This window comes from Salminus brasiliensis, chromosome 7, assembly GCF_030463535.1.
Source record: "Salminus brasiliensis chromosome 7, fSalBra1.hap2, whole genome shotgun sequence".
NCBI lineage: Eukaryota > Metazoa > Chordata > Actinopteri > Characiformes > Bryconidae > Salminus > Salminus brasiliensis.
The window spans coordinates 25,789,837-25,805,343 of NC_132884.1; the positions used below are offsets into that span (position 1 = coordinate 25,789,837).

At 38.9% G+C, this 15,507-nt stretch overlaps 1 protein-coding gene across 10 annotated transcripts in view; it reads left to right on the plus strand.

Annotated features, from left to right (window-relative positions):
• Positions 1 to 15,507, plus strand: part of lrp8 (low density lipoprotein receptor-related protein 8, apolipoprotein e receptor) — a 136,676-nt gene that overhangs the window by 79,488 nt on the left and 41,681 nt on the right. For all 10 annotated transcript variants that reach the window (XM_072684324.1, XM_072684330.1, XM_072684328.1 and 7 more), the window contains exons 4-5: positions 869 to 997; positions 14,713 to 15,096. In XM_072684324.1, coding sequence (XP_072540425.1) covers positions 869 to 997; positions 14,713 to 15,096 — 513 coding nt within the window. The remainder of the gene's footprint in view (positions 1 to 868; positions 998 to 14,712; positions 15,097 to 15,507) is intronic.

Consider the following 15,507-nt stretch of genomic DNA (forward strand, 5'->3'; position numbering starts at 1 on the left):
GTGCTTTGAGAAAAGATTTGAGGGACAGGGAAGATGAGATAAGAGACAGCGTTTCCGAAGAGGCCTCCCTATCTCATGTAGTCAGCCAGCCAGCCAGTCACAATGGGCCATTCTGCTCATTTAGCTGCACACACGCACGCACACACACATTGAAAATCACTTTTTACGGGTCTCCTACATAACCCTGCTTTTTCTCAGGGCAGGTAGGCTAGTGTCCTCCTACTCTATTCAGCTCCACACCACAGCTCAGATCCAATATGGCTACTGGAGATGAAGGCTGTAAGTCCATTTGCAGAGCCAGAATGACTTTCTGCTGATTTTGAAATATCTAGACTTTCTAGTCATTCACTACCACATCTTTCCCCCCTACATTTCCTTGGAAAAAGCTATATTAAACGAACACACGGCGCAAGCTGTACCACCCATGCTTAAAGATGACTCCTGATATGCTTGGATTACAGCCGGAGGTCTGCTCTGTTCTGTGGCTCAGAATAGAATTTTTTATCTGTCAAGAAACTCATAAAAGGAAGATTAAGAGGAAAGTTTGAGAAATAAAAATCTGATAATGTAAGGTACCAGGCAAGCACTACTGAACTGCACTTCCAGTTAGAGATGTATAATTGATGGAGATGATTTCTCAAGTTTATTTTCAAATGTGCTGCGATCTAATGATGAAACCTCTGCCAGGGGGCTTATTTTTACTAGGTTGGCAGACAGCTTTCCTGATTCGTAAAAATGGTATAAAAACCTTGCAGCACTGTGGAAAAGAGTCTTGACGTGTACATTTATTAGCTAAGCTTTGTAATATCGGTCTGCCTGATATTTACAATTTTTATTTATTATTATTTTTTTTTTTTATTTCTTTTAGGTCGGCAAACCTGTCCCCCTGAGAAGTTTGACTGTGGTGGTACAACAAGCAAGTGTGTGTCACTGTCCTGGCGCTGTGACGGAGAGACAGATTGCGAAAATGGAGCAGACGAGGAACAGTGTGCTGCTGGTAAGGAGGTGGGACGGTGGGGTATTGCAAACACAAGGCTTGGATGGCTGAAAACAACAGCTTATTTATACATGTAGCCACAAAGCAGCCAGTGCCTCTATAAGCCAATGTTACTTCAGACAAGGAGCAACACAGAGTTAAGTGCTTTGTTCCATGCCACAACAGTGACAAAAGGAGATGCAGAGAAGTGTTAGGCCTGGTGTGTTCTGATCGCTTTGTGTTCCTTTGTCTTCTAAATGCTTTAGGGCCCTTATTCACCGAACCATTGATACATAACCTTACAGTAGAGCCGGGCATAAATTTGGTAATCAAGACAACAATATACTTTTCTAAGCATATAGAGGATACTGTAAGTGCTTAATAAACACTGAACAGCTATAGGTTTTATTACTAACAGTGTGATTAGATTGGATTAATTAGATGATTACTGTACTAAGTACAGGAGAGTATCTGAATGGTAGTTTTTGAGGATCTGTCACTACTGATATGTGATTACATATATTGTGATAAATATTGTGTATGGCAAAAAAAGCCTTTAAATATCGTGATATAGTATTTTTACCATATTACCCAGCCCTAGATTACAGTGACATCAGTACCTTATGCCCCCTTTTGCTGTTTATTGCTGCTGTTTTGTGATGTTTGGGTGAGGAGACTGTGAGGCCCATTCCCTAAGCTTCAGTTTTTGTCTCTTAGAAAATGTTTTTGGGATTTTGAGGTGTATTTTGGATCAATATCCAGTTGTAGAAGCCATTCCAATTCCAACTACAATCTTTAAAAAGCTGCTTTGACATTTGCATCCAGGAGCTGTTATTTTTGTGGAATAGATTTTTGCCAGCAACCTTAAAACATGTTCCTCCCTAATGCTTCACAGATAGCAAGGTGTTGTTTTCATTAAAATGGAAAAATTGTACTCAGAAAGAAAAACTACACTTTTACCAGTTCAACACGCACCTACACACTGCTATTGTATTTGCATCTCTGCTGTTCCACAACCCAAATAAGGTCAGTGGTGGTATTATGACAGCCCCTCTCCAATGATAGATGGGGTGGAATGTGGCTGATAAATTGTAGAGTCAGTAACTGTATGCTTACAAGGTGCACCTATAAATAAATTATTAGAATGGCCATTGAGTGTTGGTATAGGGTAATACACTGGCAATCTAATAAACTGGCAAGTGGGTGTGCGTGCATGTATGTGTGTGTGGTAAGAGACTTTGAGTTCTAGTTGAGTTGACGCATGAACACTTAAATCAGGTCAGCACAGGTCTGACTGTGAAAACTGGCATTTTCAGGTACTGTACACGAATATCATCTAAAATACTATTGATTTTGCTTTGCGCCAGACATGTGACCTATAGAAGCACTGACTCTCACATTTCCTCCCAGCTGCACATAGTATGTATTATGCATTTGGCCTTTTAAAGGCCTTCTGAATCTTTAATCCAACGACGTAGCGAGAAGAAGAGATAGCGCTATGGGGTTTAGGGCTACAGGTTGGAAAGTGAAAACAGCATTTTTATGGTGAATTGTGACATAGCTCACCAGTTATGAAGCGTTGTTGTCAGCTCTGTCAACACTACTTTGTTTTGCATCATCACACTTGTGTTGAGCACCAATGGGATGCTGAACCTCTTTATTATAGCATATCTCACCATATTTGTTTGCAGCATGTACAATAAAGTAATGTTTTTTTTAAAAGGAGAAGGGCACAGAGAGAGACATTGTGTCCCTCGTTTTGAAATAACACTGGCCTGTAATAAAAATATACTGCTGTTTTTATGCCTGATTGAGGTGCATTTTTAAGATTCATGGAATCTCGCCGTTCCATAGACCCAGACCCAGTTTCTTAGTGAATTTTGTCCCGTACAAATTAATCTTGTGCGAATCGACATGGGTGACACAATCTATTTTTCTCATGTATGGAGGAGCTCGAAAAGGCATTTAGTCTTGTCGTGCATGGCACAGATACCGCGTGCCGTTTGAGTCTGTGGCAAACCTCAATCAAATCCAGTAGACGAGCCAAAGGACTCGCACTGGCCAAAGGAAGCGCACTGCTTCTGGCAGCTTTAGGCAAGCCATTGTGTAGCATAGCCTATAGCATACATACGTGTTATTAACATATTGTTGCTTATTTTCAAACTCATTATGGTAATTTCCTGTAAGTGAGTTTTAAGATTGGTTATCATAATCAGTTTTTCTTTAGAGGTGACAGCAGGGTGTTATTTGAGTAGCCAGTCATTTATGCTGAGGTTTCCTGTGCGAATCGGTCATAAATTGTACAGATGTCTTGTAGTTAAATTATCTTTAACTACTAAGTTTGACAGACTGCTACACTACAGCAAAGTTTTATTTCCTAACATTTTCTGAGAAGATTCTGAAGCTGTCAGTCTCTCTTCTTGTCACATAATAAATATGTTACATGATAGTGTTCTAGTAGTTGATTTTTAAATAAAAATAAATAAGTAAATAAATTATATAGGCTTATTCACATGAAATTTACAAATGCAATACTGTTCTCTTGCATAGTCTTCGAAACAACATAGTGCACAATTACCCCAATTACACTGAATCCCCTGTTTTCATGGCAGAATATTGCTGTATTTGTACAAAAGTGAAGGGCCAACACAAACATCTTTCTCAAACTTTTTGTAAATAAAAAAAGGAAATTCAAGGTGTTTGTGTGACAGTGATGATGATTGCTATCATAAAAATTCCACCTATTGATTATAGTCCTCCATTACATTTTGTATACATATACACAATATACAATTGTGTATACAAATACACTCTTCCCACATAAATAAAAAATAAAGACTGCACTGTGTTTTCTGCTGCAGTGTACTTGCTGTTTGACAATATTCCACAATACCACATTGATTCTACTTGGGCACTTCTCCCTCCATACATATCCGTGATGAAGTGAACAATAAGAGCTCTAACATCATAGCAATCTTTCAACCTTCTCTTTATGATAATTGATTTCCTGTTGCTGGGTGTCTGTTCCAGTGAGTTCTATTATCTTTTCTTTACAGTTCTAATAACCTGTAGGACTGCTCCTTTGAGTTATAATTGAAGGTGCATTGTGAAGCTGATGTTGATGAATGCATGGGGCCTCCAGTTAAATATTAGTATTAAATAACATAAATCAAATAGTTTTCCCATCACTCATATCAATGAAAACTGTTTATGAAACATATTAATATAGTACTTAATGTACCGGCTGAAAGGTGTCTTGGATAATGTATAAAGTAAATGTATAAAGTACTTTTATCTGAAATTAAAAAGCTTTTTTTGTAATGTTTTGGTGGTTTATGTTTTCAGAGTAGGGAGAGGATATGTTTCCTTCATGGTTCTAGTCGATCTGATAAGCACCAGTAAGCAGACTGTAACGAAATTCAATATAAAAACATCTGGTAGAAATAACACACAAACACACACAGCAGCCTGGGATTAGAAACAGTTCAGGGAGTGAAAACAAAGAGTGAAATTCACCTTCTAGTGCTCTAGAGATTAAATGTTATTTAGATTTGTGCTTTTTCCTTTCCAGACTTTTTTTTAGTGATCTGACCTGAATTTCTAAAGGAAAGGGCCACGCATTTCATGTAATAGGCATATACTCTAGTCATGTGATCTGCTGTCAGTAAGCATGGCATACAGCACTAAAAAGCACCACATACCCACTGAATGCCTAGAGCAAGATTTTATGCTGTGTTACTGCCTTGACATTGAGCTGGAGAGGGAAAAAATATGTTATTTGTAAATAAATAAAAGCATACATATTTAGATATTGTACTGAAAGGTTGTTATTAATAGTGGTATTATTATTATAATACTAGTAATAATAAATAAGTATTACTATTATTATAAGGTTATTATTATTACTAGTAGTAATAAACTAGTATAGTAGTGGCTCTTTTTTGTGCTCGATAGAACCCTAAAATGTAAGAAAAACTGACCTATCTACAAGAGGTTTTTCTTTTAACCGAAGAACCAACCAAATATCATTCAGAGTTCTTTAACTTATTAAGGGTATAATTGGAATCATTAGCTTTACTAAAGACATTTTCTACAAAAAAAAAACAATGTAGTAGTAAGTAGCAGTATTAGTGGCGGTGGTAGTAGAAACTGTACTATGTATTTCATTCTTATAATTATTATTATTTTTTAAATTCTTTTTTGGAATGTAATATTCGTTCGCTTTGCTTTCTCTTTTTGTTGTGAGAAACATTTGGTTTCCGCATCGTATGTTTTAGTGTAAATATATTAATGAATCCAATTATTTTTACATTATTTTAGTGTACCAACACGTTTTCTACGTGGTGCCCACTAACCCCTTTACATCGGTCTTAACTTAAGATGACCTTAGAAATCAGACATGAATAGTAGTTTCTCCACTGTCATATAACCACTCTTTACATACCTTTCCAAATCATGGCCTCTTGTTTTTCCTTTTAAACTCCCTCCATTTGTTGTTCTTTTTATCCTCAGAGCTAAGACTATTAGCATTGATAATAGTTGCTAATTGACTGTTGCATTAGCCTGTATTATAAATGCTCTCAGCACTGGCCCATTTGCTCTGTGTTGCCAGTTAAGCTAATCCCTGATTGTGTGTAAAGTGCAGCTGTAGAGGTATATAGGGCTTTGCTGAGGTGCATCTGGTTGGAGAGTGGTGTTGGTGCTTATTGTGTGTCATGCTATCTGAATTTATTTATTTAAACCCTCCCCAACAACACTATATTACACTATTTCACTACACGAGACACCATAGTTCTTGATGGAGTGATTTGACATCTTATGGTGTATATGAGGATGAAACTGATAATTGATTATGGTATTCAGGAGCCTTCATTTCATGTGAGGTTAGCAGACAGACAAAGCAGTGCAGGCAGAGTGACAAGCAGGCTTGACTATAAACTATATATATAGTTGTATTTAGTTTATATAACACATATATGTGTAGGACTGCCTCATTCCTTAGCTGGTGGCTCTCTGCTTTAAATATATTTTCCCCCTGTTGTCTGTTTATCATATTTGTATCATTTTTATCATATTGTTCAGTATTGTTGTTTTTACATGGTGCTACCTAGTTGGTGCTACCTAGCTACCTGTCACCAAAAATAAAACGCAAGCAACCCAAAATATTTTCCATGCACTTTCTGATTTTCATACATGATATAGAAATAGACTTGCAGAGAACAATGAATGACTTGATGTGAAAAGCCTGTTATAGAGACAAACCTTTATTCTCCTACACTAATAAAGTTACTAATAAACCCTTACTACTAAAGCCACATTGGAATGGTTTAAAAGGAAACCTTTAAATGAATGACCTATTCATTGCCCAGATCTCAATCTAATTGGAAATCTGTGGCACGACTTGCTGTAAACACAACTCTACCTTGAAGGAACTAAAGCAGTTTTGCCTGAAAGAATGGGCAAAAATCCAAGTGGCTAGACATATCAAACTAATAGAGACATACACTATATGGACAACAGTATTGGGACACTTGCTCTTTCATTTTCTTCGTCCAAGATCAAGTCACAACATGTGGACCTGTAGTGTAACTCAAGACTTGCAGCTGTAATTGCAGCAAAAGGTGCAAAGCTTATTAACTTTTTGACACTCAGGATTTCACAATAGAATATCTTTTGAACACTCACAGTGACAAGCCCCTAAAGCTATAAAACAACAAAACAGGAAAGTCACTGTATATTCTTACATCAGTGCTTTATATTCTTACATTGCACTTTTCTTAAATACATTCCTGACTGACCTCTACAACCTTGAAATATTGAATTACTGTTATTTAATAACAATTAAGCGAAAATGGAAAGAGTACACCCACCTAACATATTAGGAAGATGAATTGCACTCAGAGTGTGTGTGTGTATGTGTGTGTGTGTTACCGACTCACCAAAATGTAGCTTGTTTGTACCCTTCTGTCTGTAAGCAAGTGTGTGGGTGTAATAGGTTTAGTCTCTGAGGCTGCTGCACTCCCATCTGTTAGCACTTGTGACTGCTGAGAGAGCACTGTGGGCTTCTCTCACTTTCACTGCTCCTCTTCCAGCCACCCACGACTCTAGCAGCGCATCCACTTGCAGCCTGCCACCGCATACGGGTGTGCACTTAGATCCATAAAGCGACTAAGCTAGATTCACTGTTAGATATGCTACAACTATCAATTATCCTGATAATATCAAAAGAGACTGGATTATAACTGATCGGGAATGTGATTACAATAAATTAGGAGACTGTTTTCCAATCCATGTAAAGCTCAAAATGATAATTATGAGTGGGGATGCAAAATTATGGGACTTTTTTTTAAATTGGAAAATGTATCATGGGAACTAACGGGTAATTATGGAAATAAACGGGAATTAATGAGAACACTGAAGGGATATTAAGACCACAGCCCCTGCATACACTGTTTATTCTTCCATTACATGTATATGCCCAGATGATTTCTAGAAACCTGACACTCACCACTACTGAAGGCACACATTTAGACCAAAGGACTGCCTAAAGCAACTATTAAATCAAGGTGTAATCTCACAGTTGCTGTCTGGTAAATCAGAAAAGCTTAATGAGCAATTTCATGTGAGACTAGTTTACCAAGGCTAGCAGGCTAGCCACCTATATTATTTTGCCACAACAGGTTTCTGTAACCAAGAAATAGTACTTATGAATTATTTATTTAACATTTTTAAGACCAGGAGTTGCGTTCTTTTGATAGATTTTAGACTGAACTTTTGCTTGTTCAGTGAAAGAATTAAGCATTTGTAAAGTTCTGCTTCTAACTGTGTCATAGTTTATTGTTGTGCCTTCACATCTGCTGGTGACAATAAATGGTACATTGATCATAGTGTATGATATAGTTCCTTTAAATTATCATTTAAAATATATATATATTTTTAATTATCCTCTATCATTATCAATAAACATTTCCTAATAATTCCAATAAATGTCCACAAATTCCCAAAGTTCCCTAAATTTCCATGGAAAGTTTACATTTTGGAATATTTCCAAAGTTCCAGAGCTAAAGTTCCCATGCAAAGTTACTGGAAATTTATCTAAAATGTTCCACCCCTTTGCAACTCTAATTGTGAGGCATGGTGAGGCAGTATCTGTAAAACCTGAATCAATGAGCTTAATATGGCCACTTTCACTGTATAGCTAGCATAGCTGAAAAAAGGTTACATACGTTAAACATAGGTGTAAATGTTTTTTTTTTTTTTTTTTGCTTGATAGAAGAATCATTTGTGGTTCTGTAAATAACCATGTTTGTAATAGAGATGTTTGAGTGTGAAGATGCTTCATAATTGGTTAATAACCTTCATCAAGTTCACTCTCACATCTCTATTATAAACATGGTTCTTTATGAAACCAAAAGTGGTTCTACTGTCCATCTTAAGCACCTTTATTTTTGAAAGAGTTAAGGATGTTTTAAAGATTAGTAGTTGGTAGCATTTTGCTGTGAGTGCATCTTTTTCTAATCCTTTATTTATCAACATGTTGCTAAAATGTAGAAAATCACCAGACAAAGTGCTTGAAATCTGAGCCTACCTATTTGGAGAGCTTACCGTTTCCATGTGAAATAATTTCCTGTACTTCATTTTAGAAGGATTATTGATGGACAAGATAAGACCCTGCCTTTCCAAAAAGAGCAGGAAATATGCTGTTATCATATGACAGTGATATTCTTATTACATCTGTGTGAAATTAATGTTGCTCAGCTGCTTTCTGCAGAGGCTGGAAGCCTTTCAGCTTTGTTCTTGCTGTTCCTTTTGTATTGTGCAGCGCTCTGTCCCTAGTGAAATGCCTGGAAGACTGTCTTTGGAGAAAGTGGCTTGAAAAGCACATCTCCTACAGACTTCTAAACTAGGTTTCACTGTGTCTTTGCACTCTTGAACTTGCATTTCAGGACTGAATGCATTTAAAGTGTTTGCTAGTGGTTTTATATGCATATGTACGTGTGTGTTGTGTCCCTTAGATTGTGCCCGGATTTGTATGTCTGTGTAAAGCATCTGTGACATGCTGAACTTCTTCTGTTCTCTCTCAGCACCCTGATATTTCCCTTTCATCTGAACTGCCATTTGCTAAGCCTCCCACAGGCAGTGCTATGGCCCCCTGTAAACGTCTTGCTGCACTTTAGAGGCCGGGAAAATGGCTTTACCCCTCTGTAAACAGCCTGCGGCGTGCTGGGCATCGCCTTGTCCCAACTGCCATGTTGTAAATGAATTTGTAGTACAGAAGGGCCACTGGTTTCCTGAACAGCACTGAAGTACTTTAACTCTCGATCTGTCATTAACAACATTTCCCATAGCTTTCCCTTAAGACAGTTTGAGCAGAGCAGGCGCCCCATTTATAAATGGCACATACACCAAAAAAACGAGTCTGTAATGTACTCAAGCAACCTCCTACGCAGAGCCCAAGACACTTGGCTGCAAATAGTGTGTATATTTTTGGAAGCTTTTAACCATGTGTTCACTCCTGAAGAGATTGTTGAGAGTGTCAGAAATGTGGGAAATTATGACCAAAGGAACAAATGACCATCCTAATATAGACTACTTTGTCATAGAAAATGTTACATCAGATACCTGACTCCTCATTTAAACAACTCAAAACAAATTGTAAGGACCAGTTGCAGGCAGAAATGCATTCTCAAATTATAATTCCACCAAGAAGCCAACACTTCATATGTGTACACTTTGTATGACAAATAAAAGACAGTGAAGTTAGCTACTTGGCTAAGCGCTGCAGCACACTGCCCACCTCCAGATACTATTTTTATACATCTCAGTATGTGGGCAGCGCATGTTCACTCAGTTCACATGATTATGTGATCTTGGTGTGGGCGGTTTTCTGCTAGCGTTATTTTCAAAAATGTTGTCAATAATATGAGCCACTATGCACTTTTTTGACAACAATTCCATAAAATTGTCAAATTTTCTTCAGGTAATTAATATTATTTTTTCCCCTCTGTGGTGGTAAATAAGGAGAATTTGTCATCAATGGTTTTCTTGTCTGCCTTTGGGTTGGGTTAATAAAGCCTAGTTATAACATTTGTATTTTAGTTTGTATTGTATTTGTATTTTAGTCACCACCTATCAGCACAGGAGGGCAATACTATCATGCCATAGTATGACCACAGCAAGTACTAGGCCTGGAAAATAGTGACACATAACTTGCTAACTCACTGGCATTAGGGATTATCTTAAACCCTCAGACTGCAAAACTGGAAAGTAACTTCCCACGTTTGAGTTCACAGCATATTATAAAGGTATTTTCTGTTGATATAGTACAGGGACTCAGCTATAGAGGCATGTTCATCTAAACCATCAATACAGATAATGCTGAGAATTTACTTTAGGCAGTTTTTTGTGCTTCCATACAGAGATGGTAGTAAATTTATTCTCCCATAGCCTAATGGCCAATTGATGCCCGGTATGATCCAGTGTTCCTTGATTTTGTAGCACACAGCAGCCAGGACTGTTGGGCATAATCTTATTGTGTGTTTATTAGGACTTTTCTTAGTCCTTTTCTTTTTCAATGACCGGGATCCATGGATTAAAAAAAAAATGACATGAACAAATAACATGAAACACAGCTGAATCATAGACGTCTTCAACTCCTCAAGTCTCTTGAATATTGACTGATGCTGCTACAACACTGATGTGTTGTTTACAGTATATGTTACTAAGAGTGCTCCTTTCTACTGTTTTCATACTTTCTATCCTGACCTCAGCTGATAGCATCACACTAAGGACCACTCTGAATAAAGTGTCATCAGATTATTATTTCCAGACATATTTAATTGGTCAGGTTTAGGCTAAAATAAGCTTGATCTATGGTAGTTGTTCCCTGCCATAAATGGACAGTATTCACAGCCTGAAGCAGTGACTCAGCAGTGACTGAAGCAGGTTTTTAGAAGGTAATGTAGTGGTTGCATATTAACAGTTTCCATGGACAGCTACCAAATGCAAATTCAACACCATACCTTTTATCTCCTTGATTTATCATTTAAAATAAAGAGGGAACAGAACCACACGTGGCCATGAAACTGTTTATCAATCAGTTGACTAGTTACCTGTGCTTAATCAAGAGCCAATGTAAAAATGGCTGTAATTTCTGAACAGTTAATACAATATTTGTTAAACACCTCAAAATGAAGCTGAAAGTCTACATCTTACATTAAGGTGGAGTACAGAGGCACAATTGTCACTGTGAAAGTGGTTATAGTCCTTACTGTAAGTTAATAGAAAAGTCATTATTCCTTGTTACTATAAAATTATGTGGAGCTCTATTAATGTGCTGTTTGATATAAAATAAAAAATCCCTTTTCTTGTCCAGTTTCTGATACACTACATTGTGGCACTGGTGTAGAAGCAGCTGTTATCCAGACAAAAAAACAATACATGACAGTAACAAATCTTTTTCAACTGACGTGTGCATTAGTGTACAATGTAGAGAATTCTGTATAGTGAAGGGGAGCCATGTCCTGAGCTAACCTTCAGGATCTGAATTGCAGTGGAATTGACCTCTTTACAAGGACAAGGTCAGTGTGTGCTTTGACCCAACTCCACTACTTCTGTCCTCCTTTGGTCTCTGTTTGTGCTGCTGCGAGCTGCTTTCTCACTCTCACCCGTAAGCACTGCTGCCAGACTGCCCAGGCTTTCCACAGGAGACGCTCACACAAACCACCTTAGTGCTTAGCCGCCTCACTTATCCTGCCATGTCTCTTTTCCTCAGCCATATACATCACAGCTGCAGACTTTCTCGTCCTGCTACCCACACTGGAGTCCCTGGAGGAGAGCCATGTCTCTGCTGCTTGTTGCCGTAACATTATTAAGTGTAATGGTCATGTTTTCCTGAACGCTTTATTAACTTGCTGGTTTTGTACAGTAGCTCTGCACCACAGGGGAAACTCTGTAGCATAGCATGCAGCGCTATGCTAGGGCGGGTCCTGAAGACTTATTCTTAAATCGGGCAGATTTTTTGTTTTGTGTTGTTTTGTGTGAACCTTTACCTTGTATTAACAGAACACATCAGTATTCCCCTCAGCTCCTTAGTAGTACAACAGATATAATACTCATCAGCTATCTTTCCATACCAGCAACTCCTGTCGTGATGTGCTAAAGCAGTGCCTTATTCTTATTCATTATCATGCTCTAAAAAACAATCTGCATGAATCATAAAAACGTATGTGTGTGAGAGAAAAGCATGAGAATATAATTGTCTGCAGTAGAATGTATGTGTATGTGTTGTCCAAGGTCACTGTGATTGCACTAATTTCAAGCTTTATCCATTACCTGTCCATTAGTTCAAGAATTACACAATGTCTGCTTGTAGTCATTCCCCTGGTTTCCGTAGTCATTTTCTGCTGTTTTCATACCTTCTATCCATCACTCCTGTCCTCTTCAGCAGATAGCATCACACTAAGCTGGCAGCACATATAATTTAGCTGTAATATCGCTGTAAATGTGTGTATGGTCACGTGATGTATGCCAGAGAGACACCAGGCTATGCTGGTCTTTTGAGGTAGTGTTGCCGTATTGATGCTGAATCCCAGGTTATCTCCTCTCTGATGTCTCCTCATGCTCCTCTGGCCCTCAGGGGATACGCGGGGTCAGCCAATTCAATATAGCCCTGCTTAGAGCAAACACAATCTGCTTCCACATGCTCTTCATACACCACCTCTCAGTACACACCAACTTTTGGAGTCCTATTAAAAACATGCCATGTTTGATGTCTGCCTTGCCCTTGCAGGCAGAGGAATGGTGCAGCATACATCAGTTCACCACTGTAATCTCCCAGCGACAGCATCATGTCAAATTTGCTGGGAGATTACGAGCCTTTATCCCAGCTTGATATGTAATTCCATCAGTTCACCTTGGTTGTTTGGCAGTCATTGTTGAGTCCTGTAAGTGATTTGTGACATTAGGAGAGTACTTAGTTTTGTTGTTTTGCTAATAACGGTTGTTGATGTGCCATTAGCCAATTAGGACCTCGTTGGCTAATCAGCTTTGTGAAAATGAAATGAGCAACATGCCCATTGGGTCATTATTGTAATTGGTTTGAAAAGCCGGAAGCGTTGGAGGGGAACAATGAAGCACACATCAGCTAAAATGCAGTGAAGGACAACAGTGACCTTTGTGTCAATGGCACAAATCACATTGACTCTGAGACCAGCATGGCAATTTGATAATGCCACTGTTGTGATGGAGAAAACATTTTGTGAGACGTCGTCTACCCTTTGCAAATGCTTTACGATAAGCCCTTTGTTAAAGTATGGGCACATTCGTGTACACGCACACTTACGTCAGCATGGGTAGCATACGAACAGACTCTTTACTTTTACTTCGCATGCAAATCCTTTTTTACCAAAGCAGAATGAGACATAATGTAAAAATCAATAGCTTTAAATCTCAGAGAAGCATATGCCTCTAATAGTAACCCTAATAATTAAGGATCCTTAAAACTGCATGGTTAAGCCTGGTCATTCAGCAGGCCCAGCGGACAACAGTTCACTTCTCCACTATGATCCATCTGACTCCAAAAGATCTCCATCAGGTTTCTTTCTGTAAGATCTCTTTTATTTTTTTATTTGTTTGTCAATTTTTTCTTATTTTCGTCCAATGTAGTACTGCCAGTTAACACGCCCATTTAATGCTCCCCCTATCACTAGCAATGCTCCCGACACTAGGACGGTAAGGACGCATGTCCACTGATACATGTGAAGCCAGCCAGCGCCTCTTTTCGAACTGCTGCCAACGCGTTCTGAGGAAAGCACCACGTCCCCAGCTCCGCCGGGAGAGAGCACGGCCAATTGTGCTTTCTCAGACTGTGGCCGCTGATGGCAAAGCAGCATGGCTCAGGACGTTTAACTCACATTTAAACTAGTATGACAGAAATGTTCATGGCTAACCTCAATACAAAACACCTTATCTCATCCCAACCTGACTACATTGGAAGGGACAGAAACCCATCTCTGGCTAACCATTAAGAGTCACTGTTGGCAGATCAAGAATGGTGGTCTTTCGAGGCAAATGTGGTAATGCAGCATTGTTTTTTTGGTCTGCTGTACTGTGCAGGGCTGAGAGATGGTCTCTCGAGATCCAGTGGGTATCCAGTTAGTGGCTTTGAACATCTTTATTTGTATTATTTGTAGTTTTATAAATTATACAAATATGTGAGTTTAAGTCGGATACGGAGCCAGACTGGAGGCATTCACTTGGAGCTGACTTCAGTGGGTTTTCGGCAGTGAGTGATGTCCGCTTTGCCATCTAGCTGTTGAATGAGGACCTATGACCTGATCTTGTGACCTTGTGCAAAGCTGCGAGAGAATGCTGCAGCAACTCGCAAAATATGGATCATGCGATACGATCTGACCAGTTCTCAAGATCGGCAATATTATTGCCCGATCAACAACCAGCCAGTCGATCCTTCCATCTCTAGTTTAGAACATTAAGCAATACTATTCAGTACGAAACGTCAATGTAAAACCTGTACGTTTTAGGAGTTTAAGAGTTGTATATATGTCTTTAAGAATAGACCTGTCCCTGTGAGGGGGTCAGTTTATTTGACGTTTTGCTTAAAATGCATCAAAGACTACTAGCATCCATAGCTAGCTGATATGTGTCATATTCTTCTACATGGTTGATGTGTCACTGGCCCTAACAGTATCTTATTATTTTATTTGTCTCCTCCTCAGATGCCAAGGCCTGCCCAGCTAAGGAGTTTCAGTGTCGTAATCGGCTATGTGTGGCGCCCACATTTGTGTGTGATGGTGATGATGACTGTGGAGATGGCAGCGATGAGGAGAAGTGCACAGCATCCACAGCCAGCACTTGTGGCCCGCATGAGTTCCGCTGCAATGACTCTGAGTGCATCCCGGCTCTGTGGAGTTGCGACGGAGACCCTGACTGCGGAGATAAATCAGACGAGTCACTTGAGCGCTGCAGTCGCAGGACCGAGCCACAGAAACCCCGGTGTCCAGCTGGGGAGTTTCAGTGTGGCAGCGGAGAGTGTGTACACTTTAACTGGAAGTGTGATGGTGATGCGGACTGCAAAGATAAATCAGACGAGGCAAACTGTCGTAAGTATTGTCATGTCTTGAGTGTATATGTTTGACTGTATGCGCGTGTGTTACCACTATATCCTTAATTCCAAAGAGGATACAACATTAATTAAACATTTTAAGAGCAAAGAGCATTTTATGACATCCTGATATACAGTGCCTTACAAAATTGTTCAACCCCTTTGAAATCTCTCTGGATCTGGACATGCTTTGCTTTGCTAAAGATTGTAAAGATAAAGGATAAACATGTACTCAAAGCACTAATTATTGAGAAACCTGCTTATTCATAGTTTCATTCAAAATCAAGGATATTCAAAAAAAAAACCTTTATCCTGCTTTTGTTGGATTCACCTTCTCTACTGCCCAGGGAAGGCATTCTACTAGATTTTGAAGCATTGTTGTGAGGATTTCATTGCATTCAGCTACAAG